At 28.8% G+C, this 25,263-nt stretch overlaps 3 protein-coding genes across 6 annotated transcripts in view; all 3 read right to left on the bottom strand.

The window, feature by feature from the left end:
* Window positions 1-25,263, bottom strand: part of LOC119682735 (serine/threonine-protein kinase PAK 3-like) — a 491,650-nt gene that overhangs the window by 364,688 nt on the left and 101,699 nt on the right. The window lies entirely within an intron of this gene.
* Window positions 1,755-5,246, bottom strand: LOC119682733 (angiopoietin-1-like). The gene is made up of 6 exons (XM_038096237.1): window positions 5,240-5,246; window positions 4,092-5,178; window positions 3,884-4,036; window positions 2,418-2,575; window positions 1,960-2,348; window positions 1,755-1,848 (listed from the first exon to the last, which is right to left on the bottom strand). The coding sequence occupies exons 1-6, from the start codon at window positions 5,243-5,245 to the stop codon at window positions 1,767-1,769; spliced, it is 1,875 nt and encodes a 624-aa protein (XP_037952165.1). The 5' UTR covers window position 5,246; the 3' UTR covers window positions 1,755-1,766.
* LOC119682728 lies at window positions 9,054-21,105 on the bottom strand. 4 transcript variants are annotated; one of them, XM_038096224.1, is made up of 12 exons: window positions 20,813-21,105; window positions 18,933-19,966; window positions 17,822-18,863; window positions 17,467-17,766; window positions 16,648-16,808; window positions 16,294-16,587; window positions 15,522-15,951; window positions 15,334-15,450; window positions 13,673-14,315; window positions 13,536-13,614; window positions 13,344-13,471; window positions 9,054-9,707 (listed from the first exon to the last, which is right to left on the bottom strand). In XM_038096224.1, exons 2-12 carry the CDS (start codon window positions 19,936-19,938, stop codon window positions 9,195-9,197), a joined length of 4,713 nt encoding a protein of 1,570 aa, XP_037952152.1. In that variant the 5' UTR covers window positions 19,939-19,966; window positions 20,813-21,105; the 3' UTR covers window positions 9,054-9,194. The 4 variants fall into 4 exon arrangements, with proteins under 4 accessions (XP_037952152.1, XP_037952153.1, XP_037952151.1 ...); XM_038096225.1 differs by lacking the exon at window positions 20,813-21,105 and adding an exon at window positions 20,661-20,679; XM_038096223.1 differs by lacking the exon at window positions 20,813-21,105 and adding an exon at window positions 20,467-20,651.

Here is a 25,263-nt window from a genome sequence, read left to right as displayed (position 1 = left end):
GTACAGCGAATTGATGCCGCAGTGTCGATGTTTTTTTTTTATTAAAAATGGAACACTAGCACATTTTTCCTGAAACTTTTATCTTGATATTACTTACAAATGTGTTATTATATTATTCTAAATTCTGAAATATTTTGTATCTTTAGAAGTGGCCACTTATTGACTATATAAAACTAGCAAATGGGAGTATATACATATGTATTGATTACTATTAAAATAAATGTGTATAAAATGTATTTAGATTATGACTTTAATTAATAAGAGATCGGTGGCCGTACCGTCCTAGTATGTCTGGTTTTGCTTCCAATCACCGTCTTTAGTTGTAAACTGATATAATTACATGACACTGTTAAATTACTACTTCAATTAATTAGGAGTTCTTATTTAATAATAAGATATAATAAAGAACTAAAATATACATAGAAAAAAAATCTATTTTGTTTTCCTTTAAGATAATAGTAATGAAACTTTTGACCTATTAAGAGTTAAAGACCAATGTTATGGTTTTTATTAAGTGCATAATTTAAATGCTACAAAAAAAATTATTATTAGTATTCAGTCAAGCTATAGATACTCGTACATAGGTATATGTGATTTGTAGTATTATCTGGTAAATGTTTTGGTATTGCGACTACTTTCAGCTCATAGCGCACATCAATTTTAAAATGCAATTAAACAAAGTTCATGTAGATGTATCTTTTGGTACAATTTTTTGAGGTACGTTAAAAATTGCTGGTCAGTGCAAATACAATTGGAAAGTTACAGTTTTTTTTTCAGGAAAGTCGGGTTAACATCTCCGAAATGTGATTGTCTTCTCAGATGTTTAAATTCTCAATATGAATTGTAACAATAACAGCACTCATGCAGTGACTATTTGCCAAAGTTATTCTTTCGAAACCAAAAGAAAGAACCCCATTTTCCAAGGTAATAACTATATCACTCAATAACAAAATTGGTAATATACGCAAAGCAAGTAGCTGAGCAGCACTCATTGTACACATGATAGAGACCATTGCCAATATAAGAAATGTATTGAGTTGGTCAACGCAACTGGTTAGTATCTGGTCAATATTGTTAAAATCTACAAAATATTTAATTAATAATTCATCCATTGAAAACTGCAATATAATATACAATGTGATATTATTTACATTGGAAATGACATATTTAAGATTATTTTTTGTAATAAATGTCATCAGATTAAATATTTGCAAAATTTAATAAAAATTATAATTGACAACTTTTAAATTGTTTTGACAGTTAAACACGATTCCTATACAGATTCGGTAAATCAAGGAATCAGCTGTTCAGTGTTAGTCCGCTTTTGTTATTTTAAAGATTCAATTATTCAGTGATTGTTGGAGCTAAATTATTAATTCGAATTAGTTTTTTATTATTAAAATGAAGTTTATTCATATGTCGCGTGTGTTGAAGCGACTGGCATGCCACAGAAGGGTTAAAGCAAATAGATTTGTTTTGTTCTATAATTTGTTGGCAGATCGTTGTTCAAAGTCAGTCAACAATTTATTAACAACAAAATTTAAAAAATAAATAAATATCATTTATATAAATCGGTTTTATATTCAATAATTTATTAAAGCAATTTATTGTTTAATGTGCTTATAATTTAATTGTGTGAAAATAATATTTTAAAATATATTAATAGTGATTTATGCCATTATATATTATACCATTATATCATTGTTCAACAAAATAATTTTACTTTTATTATTTAAAATTGAGGTATTTCTGATACTTCTGATATTTCAATATTTTGGACGTATCATCATTCTCATTTTCTTCTGCGAAAAAATACGAGGAACTTCCATTATATTTGGTTGACAACAACTATTAAGCAAAGTGAGTAAATAATAGTTATTATAGTATTAAATAATTAATTTTTATAGTTATGTTAATATAATTACAGTATAATGTTGTAAAAACATATTCAATACTTACTTATCAAACCACCAACCAATTCCATAGACAATTGCACAGGAACAACATTCATTTGGAGTTCCATTGTTGCAACGATCATATGTTTGGAATTCATTATTTTCATATTCGAATAATTCATTACCCAATCTACTATAAGTACCATTATAGCCACTAATGACAAGTCTATAGTGTGAATCTTCACTTTGTAAAATAAACTTTTTTAATTCTGCCCATATATTATCATTTTTAAAGTCCTCAATTTCTATACGTAATTCACAATCACAAGAATCACACAGGCGGTATATAAATTCATTACCAAACCAGAAGTTCCCAAATAAGCTGCCGAAACCAGCTCGATAATCAACCCAAGATCGATTAAAATTTTCTGAATTATCATAAGAAACACGATTCTAATGAAAGGATAATTTTCTTATTTATATATGCAAATTTCACAGTTTAATGAACTCTACTTTCATTACCTGTATTACGGTCCATGCCCTACCATCTGTTGCAAAGTAACAAAAACGTTTGTTAAAATTACGTCCATTTTTATTTGAGTCAACTGTTGCGAATTGATATACACCATCAACTGGTTCTGTCAATTGATCACAACTGTATTTGTCCGGCTGTATAAAACCTAATGTTAATAAAAAACGAGAAAAAAAAATTCATAAATTTTATATGTTTAAGAATATGTTTAAAATATGTGTACTAAACTAAATATGGTAAATTTTTTATATTTCTCCTTATTTTATGAGTTTTTATACGTCAACACAATGAGACATTAACCTAAGTAGTCCTTAGTATCGCCGGTATAACCTAAGCTAACCTTACAATCTGTCATTAGAATCTACGACCAGATTATAGCTTTTAATATTTATTGATACATTAATAGAAATTTGAATATAAATAGACATATATATATAGAAAATAAAAATGTGCATTTATCAATAGAGATATTGAATGTATATACTGGGTGTTTCAATATATTTGACAAAAATGCATGATACAGTGAGTTATAAAAAATCTCTCCAAAAATCTTTCATCAAAAAACTCACAATATTAAAAAAAGATTTTTTCAAATTACAAATTAAATATCACTTTTTAAAAATTCAGATGATTTTTTGGATATCTTTCTGATATTCTGTAAATCTCCATTTGACCAATATCAAACTTAATCAGTCACAAGGGATGTAAATAGACTCTCCTTTCTTTTTTAAGCAGAGACTTGTATCTGTTATCTCCGACAAACCCAACTTGTTGAGATGGTCGCGAAAGTTGCGGTATCCTGATAGGTAACCAATCCTGATTTCGATATTGATGCAATTATTGTTAAGTAATTCATATACTCAACATGTTCATGTAAAGATGAACCCTCTAAAAATGCCTTTGTGTCTACTGCACATATTATTTACAATAGAGCTGATTATATTAGTTTGTTTTTATATGTTATAAATCGAACGATTTTATCCATTTTGGCAAATAGTCTATTTTCAGATATTTTCAAAAAAAGATTTTTTTTAAAATAGATACAAAAGTTCATATATTATCTTGTATGAATTCGTTAACTCAATGTCTGTTGGTTTTTCCAATTAATTAATTTAATATGAACTACAAGTCAAACATTCCCTTGACAATCTATATTAAATATACATTATCCACTCAGACAAATAGTCTATTTACAGATATGTTTCATTTCTTCAACTAAAAAATAGAAATGTTTTCAGAAAAATAGATAAGCACACAAAAGAACAATAAGGTTTGTGTAAATTCCTCAACTCAATGTTTGGCGATTTTGCCAGTAAATAATTTAAATATAAAAAACAAAGTTTGGCTTGACAATCTATATTAAGCGTACATCAGAGGTTCAAATCTGGTTACATCCCATATATTAGTTGCAATATAAAATATTATACTTTAATTATTTTTTTTTTTATAAAGTTACCTTTAAATTCACTACTTTCTATCTTCTGTTCCGCTTTAATAACATAATCATCCTCTCTAGTTGTTAATGTGACTTCATCTTCCTCGTTATATTCGTGTTGGACGTGGTTCTCTTCATTTCCTTCCTGCCCCGTGTAGTCACCGTCGTCAGTTTCTGTTATAATACATATTCTATTCATATATGTATTTGTAATTAAGATATGAGTTACCTTCTGTTGTCCAATCTTCGTCTTGGTTCTCATTTTCTTCAGGTTCATGGGAATCATCATCCGTAGTTGCAGATGGTTTAGATTTTGGGAACTTTATATGTGTATGACTTTTTATATTATTCTTAATTTCATCCACTATTGCTTCGATGCGTTTAAGTAACAAATCAGAGCTTTCAGTAAATGTGCTCAACTCACTGGAAATGGAACAACAGTTCTTAGTTAATTGGTTCATACTCTTTGTGTTCTTTTGTTTCCATTCCTCAAAACGATCTTCTGAAGAGTTGACATATGCCAAAATTTGTTCCAAGGTCTTGGCATTCTTCCTTGTGAGTGCTTGGAATTGCTTAAAATCTTTTTGTGACATATGTGTTGATATTGCTTCAATATTCTGTTCTAATCTTTTCAAGGAACGTTCCCAATTTGAACGCTGCATACCATTAGTGTAATTACCATTTATGTCTGCAACTTTATCTGTTGAAGCTTTTTTGAATTGTTTGACTCTTAAATTGGAATGACAATTATCATTTTCAATATTTTGGACATGACGCAAAATATTGTTTAAACGTAATGAAATATCACTCTTTAATCGATTATCGGCGTTTAAGGAAGTTTGCAGATTTTCAAAAAAATTTGATTGATCCTTGAAGTCATGATAGTTATCTGCTCTTAGGAGTTTTGTATTGCAAGTATCACTTAAAAACACAACTTTACTGAGTATGTGATTGAGTGTAAACTCTAGACTTGTTAATTTGTTTGACAAATTTTGTTGTTCCTCTTGACTGCGTTTTATCAAATCCAATTTATGTTCAAATGATTTAAGCTGCTCGTTCCAAGCATCAATATGGTGACGAAAAATTGCCCAGTTATGTGCTTTTTCTTGTAAGGCCTGTACAGAAGCATCGATTTGGTTTAATGCATTCGTAAATGTGTCTAACTTATGTTGGAATATATTTGGAAGATTTATAGCATCAAGTTGTTGTTCCTGAGTGACTTCCACCTTTGGTATAGTATTGTTAAGTAACCCAGCATATATCATATACGGCCCGTAAAGGATATACATTAGAAATAGCAGAAAAATTATTGATATCTATAAGTATATAATATTCTATAGGTATCATAGACGCTACAAACGAAGATAAATCACATACCATCATTTTTTTTGATTTGTTTTATTTTAGTAAAATATTCTTAAAACAATTCATATAAGCAGAAATATTTAAACTCAACCAACTTTAACACACCCAAGTATACATCTGTTTGCTTCGGCGCCAAAGAAAATATAAAACCTAATGGGGGAGCGCAAATTCTGAATAATCACACACAACATATGTTAACAATATTTTTTATATAATGCAAAATTCTACTTAATTCAGCATTTTGAAGACTTAGTATATCTCTTATACTGGCAATTGGTGTGATTGCCCATAGCATTTAATGATATTTGATTGGTTGACCCAGCAGATGTTTTGGTACCATCGAATGTCAACGTCAACAACAAATAAACAAATATTTACTTGAAATAGTTTGTGGTAACCAAATTTACTGCAATATTGCTTTCCAAAATAGAGCCATAGTATACATGTATGTGTTTGTTTTGAAAAACAAAGCTTCGCAATCATCTTCTGAAACTTCGTATATGTACGTATCTTAATACATATATGGTGAATCATATTCAGTCGGGGGGATAAGTCTGTAAATAACGGAACCACGGATTCTGCAATAACACACGGACGAATTACGTACTTAAAATTCTAAGTAATCTGATCTTTTTCCAAGAGAACGACGTTCAAGATCTTGGTCTTAAGAATTCTCAAATCGCAGCATCTAAAGAAATAATAATTAATTGAGGTAAGAACCAAATAAAAACCCACTTTTTTATTAAGATCAACTCAATAGTATTGATATTATTAGCTTTATAATATTTTTAGTGCTGTTAGCTCACACTTTGACTGTTTCTTCCTTATTTTTAGTGATGTAATTAGCGCTTTGGCTCCTGTTTATTCATATGTGTGTATTTAGTAAATATTATTCCAATTTAATTAAGCTTTGGCTGCATGCGTAAGTGAAGGAAGTTTACTTTAAAATTAACATGCATTAAAGTAGAATTAACATAACATAAAGAGTTTATTCAATGAATTCATATTCTTCGCCTTAATACTTATACTTTTTTAGGGTAAATAAGATGTAATAACCAGGGCTTCAAACCGAAATCTTTGCCGTTCCGGTTCAAAACAAAAAAATATATCGATTCGCTTTGGGTTTTCGCTGCGACAATAATATCGATTTTTTTCGGTTTTCGGTTCGGTTCCGGTTCAAAGCTCTGGTATACCATCCAAGGATTCTATGTCCTGCAAGTTGTAGTACTTTTGAATTATATCAAAACTTCACGTTCTATGTATCTAACGGTTCCTATCTTATAAAGCATTAACAACACAATCTCAGATAAATGGGCGTCCCAACAGTACGTAGTAAGCATAGATTTCAATGGTTCAAACCATTTTACTGCCTTAAGTACGTAATAGTGTTCAGCAATTAGAAATTCAAAATTTAACCCATTGACATACATAGAAAGATAATATCAAAACTTGATGCTGATCCACGTATAAGAATACCCATCTTATTTTCACTGCTTATTATAGTATTATGATCCTTGAAATTCAAACTGTTTTTCCACTGTGCCAGTCCAATAAAAGTGTAGTTCATTTTCGAAAGAAACACACCAACAAAAAACAAAGATTTCAGCTCAATTATAAACTTTATCGTTTTAGTTCTAAACCGTAGTATTAACTTCGCCACGTTAAAATGCTTGCTAACAAAAGATTCGCCATTTTTTGACAAAAGCGAGATCGTAGCATGCTTAACAACAACCAGGCAAGTATGACGTCTTCCCCTGAAGCGGTGTTATAAATGCTGAACTTCTGGGATCAACTGTTACGATAAATTGAGCTACGTGAATAGAAGAAAATATGTTATGCTTTTGCTGTATTAAATGGTTTTAAACTTAAGTAAAGTAGCTAACGATCAGTTTTTAAATATAGATGATCCGTTCAGTATAACAATTATAGCATATTGGGGCGCATCACTTTTTTATTTGTTCGCATTCACTAATGCCCATGTCATTTATACCAATTTTAGATAGAATTCTTAAGACAAATTGTGGTTGTTTTTGAATATATAGTCAAACTTCCATAACTTCCCGTTGTGGTATCACAATGGGCCATTATTTGAACTCAAGTGGGCTTTTTGTAAACAAGGCCAACACTCCAACCTAACTCCATAACTCGAATTTTCTATAACTCAAACTGAATAGAGTGCAACAGGTTTTAGAGAGCAAATTATTTGCAATTGCAAAAAAATTCTTTAACTCGAAGTATTCATTGGTCGAACCTTTTCTTTACACAATCATTTGCAGAATTGGACTATATAAAGTTCGTTCTGTTATACACCAGTTTTATAAAAACGATTTTTATTTTTAAGATTTCAAAAATTCCTATTTTAAATAATACCAAATGCTGGATTTTAATAAAATAAAATAAAACAATAATATTTATTTAATTGATCTTTTTTGTTAGAATTTATTTTTAAATTATTTTGTATAGTCTAAGCAGTTATAAACTGCTGTACTAAGTTATGTTACAGTAAATTACAGAATTAAATGAACATCTAAATATAACTTCTAATGAAAAATATTATATTAATAAATGTATGTATAAATGTGTATAAGTGTATTTTAAGTAATAAGTAAAATTATGTTTATGTATGTTTGGGCGTGTTCTATGTATTTTTTATTGTACATTATGTAAGTGTGTATATTTAATATTAAATAAACAAACCTTTCATTTCCTCTATCCACTGAGCTCTTATCAAATTTTTAAAATTTACATTACATACAACAATATTATGCCTTTAAAATATATAAAAAAAATAAAATTAACATCTTTAACAATTAATAATTTATCTTATAAAATTTGTAAATAGCTCAAAGCTATTTCATATTCAAATATTTTTGTAATTAGAAACACTATATTAGTTGCTTAATTTATTTATACATTAATTTGTTTTCTTGTTTTTTTTTTTGTTTTGTTTTTGTTTTTACAGAATTATTTTCTTGTTATTATATTTTGCTCTGACATAAACATATTTATTAAAAATAGTACTATGTATATATTTCATTATATATGTATATATATACAGACATTTTTTATCAAGCTTGTTTTACAACTGTTTACATATAGTTTTTTTTTGTAAATATTTTAATAGATTTTTATATTTTTTTTGTGTTTATTTTTTGTACATGCATTTGCAAGATTTTAATTTTTATACTATTAAATTTTTAAAAGTATTTGATTTCATAAATTACCATTAAACTCTATTTTCATTAAAATTTACAATAAAATTAAAAGTGAAAAGGGAAATTAATTTAAAAGCTTAATTAAAAAATTTTTATTTTAATAGCATTTCTTAATTAGCTTCTATTTAACTTCCGATTTTTTACATAATTTTTATTTTTAAAGAAAATGTTTATAACGCGTTTCAATCCATATTTTGTCACCCCAGAAAGCTAAGCTCTCCCTTTCTCAAAACTGGTTGTATATCTTCACATACAATTGATTTTATTTCCTTTTACACTGATTTCGTTTAATATAATAAATATTTTCATTAACTTTTTCAACAGAAACAACAGCAGTACTTAGTCAAAAAATTAAAAAAAAAAAAAAATAAATAAATAAAAATATACAGCAAAATGTACCTATAAACTTCACTCATAGCGGCAAACGACCAACAATGTTCTAACTTCAAATAAAAAATAAAAAATTCCTTGATTCATTTTAATAGTTGCAAAATTGATATCGTATATTCTATTTTAGTATATATAACGTAAAACATTAAAAATTTAATTAAATACTTAATTACTTCGTTTTCCTATTTAATATAAGTAAAAGTTGTTTACACAAGTTGTAATTTGTATAAATAAAAATGCATAGTTAAAACACATAATATAAATTAACCGCTAAATAGGAGTTGCAACTTGGGTACTCTTTAGTTAACAAAATGAAAAAAAGCTTACATACTCATATTTGGTTTTAGATATTACTTTACTTTTTACAGTTTTCTGCGTAATCTATCAGTACGTTCCCCTGAAGTTCCTTTCCATTCCGGATCATTTGGATCATCATCCTCAAATGGTTCGTTCTCAGATGTCTCATCCTCGCTCTCACCTAAGATATTGCTACGTTTATCATATGCATTAAAAGCATTTTCGTCGTAGGCTTCGTCATTTAAATGTAAAGGATGTTTTGGATAATCATCTCGAAGCTCGATGGCGCCAAATTGAACATTGTCATCTTTGTCGTTAATATTAGAATTCGCTTCGCTGCTAACTCCCTTACGATCCACTGAACTATTTGTTTTTGGTCTCTTATTTCCTTGCAATTCACCATTGACCATTGATTTCGATAAAAGACTGTTTTGAATGTTGTACTGAGAATCTCCAGCACTTATATCGGCAATCTCGTCAACTATATGAGAAGTGGGCATTAATTGCAACATAGTATCGTATTTTTCCACTGTAAGCGGAAATATCAGATGTTCAAATGGTGGCATAAATTGTAGTAACTGTAAAATGAGAGATTATATTTTTATTAATTATTTCAGTAAAATTAATTAATAGATGTACAGTTGCTCACTTTAAATTGCTAAAATGTACGCAAAATAAAAACAATACTTCTTCTGTCTAAGCGACTAGTTATAAAGTGAACAAATATTTTAGCGACTGCAGAAAAAAATGTTATGAAAATGATAAGCGATCTATTGTAAATCTTCATTGGAAATTTCAAAAAATATTTCAGAAAAGTTTCACAAATTTGAAAATTACGAAAACAAAATATTTTAAAAATAAACAGTAATGTGGAAAATATAAATATATATTTGTATATTTATTTTTAGGAGTACATGAAGAAAGTATAATTGGAAAGCGCCTTAAATTTTTTAACGTATTTGTTGCTAACAAATATTTAATATTTATTCAGGCATAAATATTCTTAACTATGTATTATTAATTTTGTTGTAAAAGGAAATTTAAAATTTCTTAAATCCTGAACATTTTAATTTTCAATTTTATATTAATCATTTATTTTTATACAAAATGTAATTTGCTTGCATTATGTGCACATATATAAGATTTGCTCTTTGCGAAAACATTACATTTGACAGATTGCAACTGTGATGTCAATATGTCACTTAGTGCTTATAGCAAGCAACAAGCAAGTTGTTGTCAACAGTGATGCCAATATGTCACTTAGCACTTATAGCAAGCAACAAGCAACTTGTTGTTCTTTGGCACACTTCGGAGCTGCCGAATGGAACTAGTATATATAATGATTAAATATATGATTTTTTTCTTATTAAAAGAATAAAATTTTATAGAAATTGTTTAAATAAAAGAATTACTTTTTGCTTTAATATTATTATTTTTTATATATTATTTTTCATAAAAACACGTTTCTCTTGTCATCCCTTCACTGACATTAAATCTTTGGTATCGAGATTACCTACTTCCCAAACAATTCATTTATTATGAGCAACGAAAGCTATTGAAAATTAGTTTGTGTATTCAATGTTCACTAGCACCTTTGACGTCATTAAAATTATCAGTATCAATATCATCATCCATTTCAACTGATTCTTTATCACACTCCCTCTCATAATCTCCTCTGCCGAATATTTAAAGTCACTGTTTATATATAATATAATACAATAATACTTAATACTATTGTCTTAATTATATCAGAACTCCAAAATGTAGTGAAGAATGCTGCCAGTTTTTTCGAATGATTTCAGTACTAATTTTACCGCAAACTAAACTTAGTTTCGTAACGATTTGGTATTAACTTCTGCAGAAATTTTATAGCGATTTAAGACTCCCAATACATTACACAGTCTAGTCTGCAAACATTTTTTTACAATTCTGGAAATAATTAATAAAGTGAACTTTTAGAGTGGCTCACAAAGTGATTAAGTTTTATCTCATTTCCCGTAGTGGTCTCTTGAGCTTAGGGAAATGTCGGAAGTCACAAGGTTCTAAGTCTCGGAATATGATGAGTTTATTTTTTTTGAACAATGGTATTGAACAACTAATGCCTGATGTAAATGTTACACAACCCTCAAATAATATTTGTTTTTAACATTTTGGTTCGACGGAATGTTACACAACCCTCAAATAATATTTGTTTTTAACATTTTGGTTCGACGGAAATAAAGTTATAATGCACTACACCACAAGAATTAAGAACTACTGTTCTACTACTGATCTTGATTTTCGAATTACCTTTTGCACGGTTCTTTCTTGATTGGGCAAGAAACCGTTTTCGATCCGAAAACGGTCGTATGAATAGGTCCAAATTTTATCTTCGGTTATCATATAATTGATTTTATTCTTATACTCAGAAAACATTGTTTAAGACTTCAACACTACGCTTTTTTTTCAGGAAATACAGTGATGTTTATGTCAGATGAGATATCATTCTATTCATAGTGATAATATATAGATATACAACGCTTATTGATAAAAAAAAACAATGTAACCGAAGTATCTGGTTAAAGAGACGCAATAATTTTCTTTGCATGAAACTACAGAGGTATAGTCATATTCTTGTATCAATTACAGATTTCAAGCATTAAGTTGCCGATAGTCGGAAAAGGCGTGATGATTATACATCTTCAATTTTGAGCAACGAAAATTGCTGTGCTTCTTCAGTTTGATACACATACATGCGATATTATTTTTTTTCCCCCAACAAACACTGGGTATCTATATGCTACTACTACACACACACACATATATATATATAAACGTTTTATACGTTTACATAAAACATATTTCCACGATAGTGTAAACGCAACCGAAATATATTTAATTGTCTAGCTGGTGGCAGTGTGAAAAGTGTGAATGCTTTTATTTTTACTATTTATTTTTTGATTTATTTTTTCATTTTATATTAAAAATATTGTACCTATAAAATTTTTTTTATTGGTATTTAAAATAATAATAACAATTGTTACACTGAAATCTACTATATAATATCTGATAGTTCAAATTCATGTTTTTTTATAGAAAAATTTTCATTTTATTTTTTATTAGGTTTTTACTTGAAATGACATTATTTTTCATATAATATTCAACACTGTCATTAAATTGTATTTTTCTGTAAAACTGTATTTTTCAATTAAATTTACCTTTAATGGAAAAAAAATTGATACTAAAAATATTCAAAATTTCTAGTTTAACCACATTTATTATTATAGAAGAAAATAGGAGATCATTATGGAATAAAAGTAATAGTAAGTACAAAGCGTTCTTGTATTTTCATTGAACTTTCTAAAAGGTCACAGTTTTCTAGTACATCTGTTTAAATTCTGTTAAATAGTCCCAAAAAATACGCTACGTGTTTTAAATAATTCCACCTAAGAAATCATTTCCCGAAGTTAAAGCACTTCAACATTAAACACCATTTATACTATCATATATAATCCACTAAAGATTTTGAATGAAATTAGATATATACTTTAACTGTATCCTGTTTGTTAAAAGTAGTTGATATTTACTTTAGCATATATAATAAATGTATGTTGTCATAGAAATCCATTGATCTAAAGAAAGGTTTAGTGTTCTGAAAAAATTTAGCTCAAAAGAAAAAAAATTACTCAAAGTTAAAGTTATAGATGATTGAAATTAGTTCTATATAAATACTTTTATAATGGCATATCTTCTTCGAAAGAAGCGGTTACTGGTCATAATTTTATTAACTGGGTATGTTTTGGTAAAGCTCATAATTTCAACTAACCTCAAATTTTGCAGTCAGAACACTTTCAGAATAAGAAATCTCTCTTAAATAGACTTTAATGCCCCCTTCAAGAAAGCATAGAAATGCGATATAAAAAATGTTAAAAAATATATTTATTGCATCATTATATATTAATATTATATATTTAATATATAAGTAGTATTACTACATATATTAGCTCTTAAAACTTGTGGGAATGTATATACAATGTAAAAGTTTCAGTATAGTTTTCATTACTCATTAGTATAGTTTTCATTATTTTTTGGTTCAATTCAAATGGCAGTAGATTTTGATCGTAACACTCTCGTCTTGTGTTATATCCTCATAATATTCCTACTTACATAAAGTTCTTCCGCGCATATGATCCTACTGCCAATTGATTTGGACCAAACTATATATTGACACTTACATCTTTTGCATCTGGAGTTGAACTGCGACGTTCGAGCTCGCGATCTTTTTTTGTTGATGTTGTTCTTCGCCTCTCCTGTCGCTTTGTACCATAATATTTGGATGCAGATAATATTAGATTCGATGAGCCTGAGACGAAAAATATAATCTTTTATTAATAACTCAATACAAAACACTCAAATAATAAATTTACTTGAAATATTTTCTCCTACGTCAGGTAAGTTCTCCATGGGTGTTATAGGTGTGGATGGCGCAAAAGGTGATGGAATGCTCTAAAAATATTAATATAGTAAATGGTTTTTATATTTTTATTAATTTCTGAACACTAACTTCTTGATCTCCTCCACCAATACTAGAAGCAAGTGGAGCTGGCGATGCTGGATCTGGTGTATTAGCTCCACTAGATTCTGCAACACTATCAATACGACGATTGGCTCGTGAACGTGTACTCCAAGGAAACTTTAAGTAAGTTTGGAACCTTCGCCTTTCTTCAATAAGTGCTCGTTCATGGCGCAAGATTGTTGCTTCTTCTGATATATCCTCTATTTCTTCACAATTTTCCTTTTCATCTTTATCATTTTTAACCATTTCAAATATATCTTCTGAACTCATTCTTATTGGTTTAAATGCGCTCTCCGCCTTGACTTTTTTTATTGGTGGTTCCTGAGTATCTTTTTGAATACCTTCAGTCTCGCAATTTTCATTTTTAGAAATACTTTCTTGCACAACAACACTATTAATATTGTTTTTTACCCCCTCAACATCCGTCATTTGTTCTGGTTTTATCTCAGATTCCTTTGGTGTCTCATTTAAAGTAATGTTTGAATTTAATACTTCCGTGGCTAAAACTTCGTTGCTTATATTAATTTCATTATTTTCTAAACCGTTCGTTTTATTATCGGGTTGTGCTGCGTCTTTAGTTCGCAAATTGGGGTTATCACATTCGGTTTCTTCGTCGTCAATGCATCGCCATCTAAAAAATATTATTTTCATTAGAAATATAGAAATATATATAAATAAGAAAAAAAAAAAAGAAGTTAGTTTAATACAAAAACTAAAATTTTAAACCTAAAAACAAAAGTAATTTTGTTATGTACTTTTGTTATTTTGAATTGAATTATTGATTGATTATATGAATGCGAAAGGGTTTGCATTTCAGTTTATTAGAAAAAACATTATTCTTGATCGAATGTAAAATTAGCTGTTCCACAGTGGCGGTAGAGAAAACTAGAAAAACAAGAGAAATACTAAGAAAAATATGTATATTCAAACAAGAGGATAAGTTTTCATCGATGTTAAACAAAAATATCGTCTCTCCTTATGAGAAAAATATTTGATCACTTTGAAATATAGAGGCTAAGACTATCGTTTATAAAGGTTTGGGAATTCCTCGCCATCTGTAGGTTCTTTTGGATCATAGCATTGAGGGTGATAGGAATGACGAACAAGTAGAAGTTTCAACAAAAAACAAGTGGGCATTTCAAATAGAAACGAGTTAACATTTAAAATAAAAACGAGTAGACATTTAAGTGCACGTTTCAACTAGAATCTAGATAACGGTTTAACTAGTAACTAGTGAATGTTTAAACTAGAAATAAGTGGATGTTTTAACTAAAAACAAGTCCGTATCAATTAGAATCAAAAGGACATTTAAACAATATTTTAAGCTCCAACATTTCAATATAGATGAATAGATTTGAACCTATTTCACTATTTATTTCGACAATATAATGACATATTGCAAACTTAAATCAACACTCAAAAATGCCAGAACATCAATATGTTCAACACAGATGTTTTCTGTGAATATAAAAAGATTGCATAGATTCAATTTGCTTTAGTATTCAGTGTTCAATAAAATTTAACTTGAAATATAAAATACAGAGTTACGAAAAGTTTCAGTTTGATACTGTGCTATTTTAATTGCAAAAAAAATAAAAAAAAATTAAATAAAAACTGCGAAAAGCAAATAAATTATATTTAAGACTTACTTAGGTGTTGGAATTTCTTTATATGGTAATATTTCGACCCGAGTGGCGGCCGCAACGCTATAAGGAATCACAATATTATCTATATCATATGAGGAACGATTTTTTCTGTCAAGTGTTCTGTAAATAAAAAAAAAAACAAAAAATAATTATATATAAATTGTGCTTAAAATATTCGATAGTTACTTTACCTTTCATTTTTGTAGTAAATATTACCACTATGTGTTGGCGATGAAGTTCTACTTCGCCCTGCTTGTGTGTCCCAGCTATCGTTAATATGCAAAAAGCTGATTTCAGAATTACCATTGTAGTTACTATATTGGCCGTTATTGTGTTGTGGGAACATGCTGTTGTATTGATTGAAAGAGTTAATAGTGGAAACCGGCGCAGGTTTACGTGCTTTGCTATTTTTATAGTTATAATTGCTGTTGGAGATCGATGATGAATGTGCTTGGTTGGGATTGTATTGATCGAAGTTTTGCTGGTGATGATAGTCGCTCTTTAGATGAGTAAAGTTGTTGTTTCCGTAAGTCTGCGTTTGGCTGTTTGACGATGCTCCTGTTAATACTTCCAAAAATGTTCCGTTTAACGGTGCACAATTCCTTCCGTTTTTTGTTGTCTCTATTTTTTGTTGAAACAAACAAAAATTCCACATGTATGTTGGCAGCATTTAAAATAAATTTATGTGTATATATATGTAGGAGAGGGCAAATTGTTTATAAAACGTTGATGGAATCGGGGAAAATATGGTTTTAAAAGGAAATGCATGTAAATGATTGAAGGATTCGAATGTGGATTTGTGACGTGACGGTAACGCAACATCAAAGTGTATAGACGAGTTGTATAGGTTACGATTTGTTGTTGTTTTAGATGTGCCAATAGAAAGAAAAAAAAAAGATGCAAAATTTGTTTTGTTTTATGTTAATATCAATAATCTAATAAATTATGTTTACAATAATTTACTGTTGGCCAATATAGGCGTTGTGGAAGAAGATGCAGTACCATTTGAAACCTGATTTTGATATCCGGTTGGGTTCTTTTCCAATATACCCCCTCGTTGATCTGCAGCTCGGTCCTTCTTCTTTGTGTATTTACGCTTAATTGCTGATATTGGATTCCGTTTGGAAGTATTCGCATTGGTGTCGCGGGCTGATTTTATTATACTTCTGGCTATTGTTCTTATTTGAGCGCGTGATACTCTATGTTGCCATTCAGGTAAACGTGTAATTGCTTCCAAGTGGACAACATTATTTATATCTAAATTTAAACATTAGTTTTAATTCTGTGTAAGATAAATGGTAGATTTTATTAACTTACCATTTGGGAAACTTAAAACTGGATGAAAACCCGGATCTAAAAGTGCAACTCTTTCAGATAGCATCATTGTATCAGGTAAGTCGCGAGGTGCAGTTGGATCTGAACGACCTGTGCACAAAGCACATGGAAGCACGGGCCACTGGCAGCCACATTTTATGGTACTATTTAGAAATAAATGAAATATAAAATAATCACAAAAGATGATAATTATTAATTTAAATTTAAAACTAAAAATCTAAGAAAAAAAATTTAGAATCTTGAAAAAATAAGTACTTTTTATTAACAAATATAAATGTTAAAGGTTTTGTTTAATATTAAAATGTTCTAAGATAGAGATAAAGTAGCTAGATTTCTTTCTGAACAGTGTAGACATTGAACTGGCTTGCTGCCAATTTTTTATTACGAGCAAAATAAAGAGGTGGTTAATATCTTTGTGTTCTTTTTTGTGCGTGCTGTTTTTAATATAATACTAATATTTTTTTAAATACTCTAATTAAGCACTGCTTTATGTGTTCAATCGTTATTGCTTATATGTTTGAATATTACATTATATTTGGGATAAGTGAAAAAATTAAAAAATTAATTATTTGAATACAATTTTCGGGTTACTTATAGTGATTAATGTGAAACTAAACTGATAATGGTTATCAGCTTCAAAAGTTTTGTTTAATAAAACAATAATTAGAAATCATACAATAGGTTTTACAATTTTAAAATGAAATAATAATAAAAGAATAATATAGACATTTCACAGAAGTTAAATTAAACCAAAAAAAAACTATTTGCAGTGTTATTTGTAAATCGTAATTCTCTCCGTACCTTGGGCGTGCTGCTTTCTTTGAGATTGTATGTAAATTTGTAGTTTGGAGTAATTTTCTCTTACGAAATACGGCTGTATTAAGTGCGCGTGTTCTACAGCAACTTTCTTCACTAACATCAATCGTACTATCATTTGTCTCTTCACAAATTACTGCACCTTTGCCTTGTGCAATTTCTGCACTAACTTTATGAATATGTTGTATCTTCATTTCTAAATCCGTAATTTGTGCAACTGCCCAAGACCAACGTGTTCCAATTTTTGCACGATCACGTGAATAAACATACGCAGCTCGTTTTACACTAAAAATAGAGTTTTGAAATAATCTTTTATGTGTACAATATATTTTCAACTTACATTGATACTGCTCGTTGTATTGGGTTATTATAAGATATCATTTCATCAGCTGATTCTTCGTCAGAACTTGATTCAGTGGCATCTGAATCTATTGACTTTTGTAAATCACGCATTGCCGTTTGCAGTAAACCAGCCACGGTTTTGATTTCGTCAATGGTCTGTAGATCATATGTTGGTACTATAACCATTTCACTAGCATGTGTGCTAGATGATAGCGTTGATGTATCTTGGGAGTTTTTCTTATTCTTTTTATATAGATTACTAGAATTTACACCAGAAGAGGCGATGGCGGACAACTGCTGAGAGTCATGTGCTTTGCGTAGCTTTCGTATCAATGAATACACTTCCATCATGGAGATAAAACGTTTTTTATCGGTGTTAGTCGGTATTACATTTGAACCAATACCAATTAGATCATTATTACTCGTATTATCTTGATCGAGTAAATGACTATTGCGTTTACTGATACGAGAAGACCATTCAAAAAGACCAGCAATTTCCTCACTACTATGCTTACAGATGTAGCGTACTTGAATCATTCGCAATCGCAATAACATATCTGCAACTCGTTTTTCCAGAATTTCATTAACTTTAATAACTTCTAAAGTATCCTTATCAATATCATTACTGGGTTTTGTTGATGCCGCTGTTTGACTATAATTTTCATCATAATTAAAGCCATTAACTACTTCATTAAATAGATTATTAATATTAAGATCACATAATGTATCTGCAGGGACTTGAGCAAAACCTTTAAGCATATCTTCGATATCCTCTTCTTCAAGCACGGTACCATCTTTATTATGTATATTTATGCTTGGTGACATATTAGTTGATATGTTCTGTTGATTGAAAACAATCGGTGCTTGCGAAGTTGTTGCCAAATTTACCAATTCTTGTATACTTTGCTGTTGTGTAACATTTGCAAGCTTACTAGAGTCAACTGTAGGAAGTGCGTTTAAGTCTGCATTTGAATCGTTTGTGCTAGGCTGTACACAAGGCATAGGAGGTCCAGATATACTATCCAATTGGCTCAATCGCTCTGTAATGTGTAAAGAATAATTAATAAACTATATTAAATTAAAAATTCAATGTTAAAATTTATAAGTACCTTCTATATTATCCTCAACTTCTGAAGCAGTCATTGTGGAATCTGTACTAAGAGCTTGTATATCTACCGCAGATGTTGTGACATTGATGTTACTTTGAGGTTCAAGTGCAGGCCCTTGAATTACCGCACAGTTGCTTGGTATTGCGTCAGAATTGAAATTATCTATGTTTTCATAAATGTTACCTTGAATTTCAATTGCACTATTCACTTTTGGTTTATTGTCGGGATCAGTAATTAAAGGCGGATCCATGTGCAGTGTGGTATTCTGTTCAAGTACACCTTCTGAGTCTGCTTTGATTACAAAAATATCTTTTGGTTCGCTAGTATTGTTTTCTTTTACACCTTTATCTAAATTCGCGTCCTTTAATTGGTTACGTAAATAAATGTCTGCACTTATAGCCCCTTCAAAATTACTTGTTAAGTCAGCTAAAAGTTGAGCAGTTGAATCCTGTTTGCAAATTGTAGTTGGCTCAATACAATTATTATTTGAACCCAAAATTACATTCAACCCCAGTTGCTCACTATCATGCACATTATTCTCTTTCTTTTGTATATTTTCAATATCGCTTTTTGGTGATGATGCCTGCTTCTCGTAGTCACGTTGACTTGCGTCTCTCGAACGTGTGACACGAGTTGAAGTGGTTGCAAAATGATTACGATTTCTTTTGTCTTTATTAGAATTTACATTTGATTCAGTAGGCGAAGTAGATTCTTTCAATGATTTTTTATTTAAACGCGAGGCGGTTGCGACTCTTGTCGCCCTCACCGAAGTATTGTTTAAGTTATCGGTTGGACTTATAGGCTCTGTGAGCGCTGGTGCCATAGTGAAGATAACTTCAACATTTGGATCGGAATCCGCGACCCGAGCGCCGTTTCGCCTACGGTCCAGCTGATTTGTCGCTTTGGACGAAATTATGGTGCCTGTCGTATTCGCTTGATTATTCTCTTTTCCAATATAAAGTAGACGTCTTTGTCTTTTCAGAATAGGTGTATCATTTACGCCCATTCAACTTTCATTTAACAAACGTTTATTACTACAAAACAAAAAATTTATATATATATATATATATACATTAAAACATATTATGCTGTGCCGGCAACAGTAGTTAATGACAGTAAACAACAATAAACCACAATAAACATAATAATACAGCATAATGCTAAAATATGTGATTTAAACACAACATTTTAATGGAGTGATCTCAACACAAGAAACTGTTCTCAAAACCGAAAAATTTGCGGGACTGTAGTACAAAAAAAAAAGAAAAAAAAAAAATAAGAAAAACATAACCCAACACATGCAACATTGATGAAATAAGAACAAAAGCGAAATGAAAAAATAAGCTCATGTTATCGCGTTTTGGGTTTTTTTTTATAACAAAATTGAAAACGCCGAAATTTAATTACAAATTTAGTGAAAAATTAAAAAGATGCTTTTATAATTGTAAATTAAAAATTAACATGAATATGCTGCGCAACGAAACAAATTAATACATAAAGACTAGCATTATTTTATGGAGGTGGGAACACTCACTGCACATTGCCCGTTCTACACGAAAAAAAATTTTGATGCTTTTAATTTAAAATTTCATCATAACAGCATTGTAATTAACGTATTTAAACTGGATTAGTTTTTTTTATTTAAGAAAATAGCAATTAAAACACTGGTTTGTTTGAAGCACATACGAAGAGAACTGATTTTATATAATTTATTTTTATATTGCTTACACTCCCGCCTCTTATATCAATTTTTTTTTTCAAGTAATTAACAACGAATAAAAATTTTTGACATTTTTCATTATTTTAAAATATGTACATACATAAAATAATTCTAAATTTTGAAAAAAAATGTATTTTTCATTATTTTAAATTATAATTACTTGTTTAAATTTTCATTAAATGAATTTGTGTAACGTATACATAAAAATAAACCAAATGTTTTACGATTTGATTTCTTCTTAACTTTAACTTAATACGATTTAAACGTTTCTCGTAAAAGCAATGGCGGACACGATAGCGAATTTCATATTCCACAAAATCAAGCAATATTTGTCTTCCTCTTTTGGTTTTTGAAAAATTACTTTTGTTCAGCTCACACTAATGCAATCGAACAGAGCGACGTGTCGAACCGTACTCAATTCTTCTTATTGCTTGCTCAACTGTACGCAGAATATTGTATATTACACTCACTCTTGCATTACTGGCATGTGCAGCACTAAAAATATATTGTCAACCATCCTATTCCAGTATTTGTTACGCACTTTTTATAGCATTTGTGATGTTCTAATTGCGTCGTAGTTCACAAGGTTGCATAAATATTGTACTCCTTAGTAAAATAATTTATTAAGAAGGATATTAAGTACGTGTGCGAGTTAGGCTAAGTTGCGTTCTAATGAGGAAAATTCTAAGTTGTGCCGATAATGTAGTTATGTGTCGATACGTGTTGATAAATGGCACACCTAAAAAATCTCCCATTAAGTTTAGCCTAACTCGCACACGTCCTTATTTAACACATTTTTATAGATATGTAATTATATGTGAACAGTCAAGTAATTCCATAAGTATTTAATATCATTAATCTTTAATAATATTAATAACAGTTTGGCACAAAAACTTTCGTTTTGTTTATATGCATATTTGCATTGCGCTCCATACTATAAAATATTTTCTGATATTGTATATTAAAAATTAAGAAGTTGGAAATTTTTTTTCGTAGTTTCCAAATGTATATGAAATAAAAATAAATATGTTTATTATATATGTATTTTTTAATTTAAAGGTATATATTAAATGTAGTAAATTAATGCTATGTTCAGACAGCTAAATTTCTTTAATTTCGTTAAAGTGAAATTAAGGAAATCATATTAAGGAAATCATATGTTTTTTGTTCACAAATCGAATGTTAAAAATTACATGCTCCAAACACCATTTGTATCTGGGAAATTTTTAAATTTGATTATTATAACTATAAAGGATAAAATTCAGTAGTTTTATTAGCTATAGTAGATTTCAGGTATGTAAATTATTGTTTTTCACTCTATTTCGAATTAATAACAGTTACAGTTCTTTCCTATCCAAAAAATTTGCACTACTTTCTTAATATTTTTATGGTTTTATTAAAGTCAACTGCTATCTTATGCATAGTTGCATTTTAAATGTCCCTTAATTTCAGCCTTCGTTTCAACGAAATTAAGGCATTTTCCTTAATTTCTTTCTATCCTTAAAACTAAATTTTATATCGAAAAAACAACTTAATTTCGCTGAAACGAAGATGAAATTAAGATTTTTGCGAAATTAGTATAATGTTGGATATAATGTTGGACATCGTATAATGTTGGATATTCTGTGTCCTTACAGTACTAACATTTAGATATATTTAATGGCTAATATAGAAGCCCTATTTGATTGAAAATGTGTGTTTGATTAATAAATCTTAAAAATTGTTGTTTCATTTTAAGTTCAATTTATATTAATTTTTAAAAATCCAAAAATTTAACGTGTAAATATCAATAACAACAAAAAAATCAAATTGAGAAAAGTACACGACACGACAAAGTACACGATGAAAGATCAATTTAACATATCAATATTTGCAATTTATTTCCTTTTATTTTAATTTAGGACGTGTGCGAGTTAGGCTAACTCCAGTTAGGTTTATATATAAAAAATTCAGAAAATAATTGTGTTGAATAAATGAAATTTTATTTTATTTATTAATGAAGTACTAAAACCGTATTTACAATCATTACAAGATCTGAATTAAAAGGTAAGTCAAAAATTATATTTGTTATGAAGACAACAGCATACGAATATCATTATTATCAGTAACATCCTAACATGTTTGATCATTTCTATCAATTAGTTTGCTATTTGCATTAAATGATAGTAAGAACGTACACAATCAAAGGCACCACATTGCAAAACTTGCAAGATTGGCTTCTTTGACAAAGTAAAAAACATCTTTTTCATGTTCAGCTTTTTGTACTACATCATTTATCGGTAGCTCAGTGAAATGAACTACCCAACTAAAGGCAGGTTCACCTTTTCAAATTGTTTACAAACAATGTTGAACACAAACAAATTATTCAAATGTCAAAAATTACCAAAACAATATTGCCAAGTCAATGAAAAGAAATTCAATTATTTTTTTGGAAACAACCACTATAATAAAATTTTATCAAAGAAATGTTTATAATATTAAATAAATGTAATAAAAATTTTAAAAAATACAGATATTTACATTTTTTACAGATATTTACGAGTTACATTTTGACAGCTTATATCAGCTGTGAATATGTTTTGATTTCAGAATTTTGTTTACATATTTTGCAATAGCGGAGCAAATTGACGAAGCATTTTTATTTATGCAATTTTTTTAATTAATTCAATTAAATAATCGTCGTAAGATATTGTTAAAGAGATTCTTAGAAGAATATCCAAAGATAATTATAAAATAATTTCATTAAGTAACATAAATTATCAGTTAAACTATTTAGCGCTGGCTCTTATGCAAAAGTGGATATTCTTCAGAAATATTTAGAGCTGTTGTGTGAAACAGGATAGTTCAAATTCTCTCACCATATGAACAAACTCGTTTAGATATTCTCAAAATTCATTCACGTAAAATTGACTTGAGTCGTTGAATTCATTTACGTAAAATAGTTGAACTTATACCGGGAGCTTCTGGTGCAAAAGTTAAAGGCGTTTGCATGGAAGCTGTTATGTACGCGTCGTGTGTATGTTATTCAGGAAGATTTGAAATGTCTGTCACCAAAGTTATGCAGAAGGATTCAGAGGAGAACATGTCTATTAAGAAATTATGAAAGTAAATTTTAAAACTTTTATTTATTTATACACCGAGTATCATGAAATGATTATTGATTTGTAATTGAATTATTTCTTGGATCTTCACAATTAAAAGTTAAAAACTTAATATAACATTTACGTTTTTTGTATTTGCTAATTTTTTGTGCTATTAAAAGCGTTGTGTATTAGATTAAGTGTTGGTTTCTAATATTTTGGTCTTATTACTACATATTTTATTACAGTTGTAGATGATTTTAATTTATATTTTAAATTTAGTATGCATACTTGAATTTTCACAGTGCGATTTGGTAGCACATATATTTGGTCTACAAACATATAACATCGCTTATATAATGCTGCTTTTCGGCATCTCCGAAGTGTAACAGAGAAAAAGAAGTTACGTATTACGTTACGTTACGTGACACATTGGCATCACTGTTGCAATCTGTCATATGTTATGTTTTCGCAAACTTTGTGCACATAATACAAGCAAATTATATTTAATAAAATAGAAAATTTATATGAATAATGAACTAAAAGCAATATGAAGAATGAAGGAACTTTTGAAATATCCTTTTAAAACAAAATTAATAATAGTTTAAAATATTTATGGTTGAATAAATATTAGCTTATTAGCAAACAATGTGTTAAAAAATTGTGAATTTTTTTAAAATATTTATTATCCATAATTTGGCATATTTTTAAAATATTTATTTCCACGATTTTCAAATTTGTGAAACTTATTGTATTTTAATTTTTTTAGTTGAAATTCCAATGAATATTCGCAATAGATCGCTTATCGTTTGGTAACATTTTTTGTTAAAGTCGCTAAAATGTGTGCAGACTTCATTGGTAGTCGGTTGGATAGAAGGAGGGGTGTGTTGTGTTGCGTATAAATGAACAACTTTAAGCAAACGACTTGTTTTTTGATACACCTCTGAGAGGCCGAATACACCTGTTGTAGATATTGCAGTTTTATTTTGTATGGAATTACAAAATACAACTACTTTGTAACATATGAAAAATGCATTTTATATTTTCGTTTTAAAAATATTCGGCAGAAATTGCGAGTTATTCATGATTTTTATATTTATAACGCAAAAGTAACAGTTATTTGTGCGTTTTACAATATAAAGCAGAATTATAAGAGTTACTTCTGCGCGATAAAATAAAAGGCACATAAAATAATTATTTTTGAGGAATATAATATAGAGCAAATTTAATAATTATTTTTTGAGTTTTATTTTAAAATGCTGATATTTTATTTATAAAAATTGAAATTTATACATATTACTTTCTTGAGAATATAATAAATATATAAAATAATAATATAAAGCAAATTTAATTATTATTTTTTGAGTTTTATTTTAAAATGCGAATGATAATACTTAAAAGGTGATTTTTATTTTTTTTATGATAACTGCTACGGTCCCTGGTATTTTATTTATAAAAATTCAAATTTATACATATTACTTTCTTGAGAATATAATAAATATATAAAATAATAATAATAAAAAATTCTTTT

Source organism: Teleopsis dalmanni, chromosome 2, assembly GCF_002237135.1.
Source record: "Teleopsis dalmanni isolate 2A chromosome 2, ASM223713v2, whole genome shotgun sequence".
Classification (NCBI taxonomy): Eukaryota; Metazoa; Arthropoda; class Insecta; order Diptera; family Diopsidae; genus Teleopsis; species Teleopsis dalmanni.
Note: the sequence above shows the minus strand (reverse complement) of the source record. Positions and strands in the feature narration are given on the sequence as shown.

What these genes read in the sequence shown, in the direction of transcription:
- LOC119682733 (XM_038096237.1), bottom strand. An exon ending in AGAAAGTAGTGAATTTAAAG is followed by an intron (nt 2,576 to 3,883) that starts GTAACTTTATAA and finishes TATTAACATTAG; the next exon opens with GTTTTATACAGCCGGACAAA. An exon ending in GGGCATGGACCGTAATACAG is followed by an intron (nt 2,349 to 2,417) that starts GTAATGAAAGTA and finishes TCCTTTCATTAG; the next exon opens with AATCGTGTTTCTTATGATAA.
- LOC119682728 (XM_038096224.1), bottom strand. Translation starts at nt 19,938, where the DNA reads ATGGGCGTAAATGATACACCTATTCTGAAAAGACAAAGACGTCTACTT. An exon ending in TTGGTGGAGGAGATCAAGAA is followed by an intron (nt 13,615 to 13,672) that starts GTTAGTGTTCAG and finishes TAATATTTTTAG; the next exon opens with AGCATTCCATCACCTTTTGC. An exon ending in CGTAGGAGAAAATATTTCAA is followed by an intron (nt 13,472 to 13,535) that starts GTAAATTTATTA and finishes TTTTCGTCTCAG; the next exon opens with GCTCATCGAATCTAATATTA.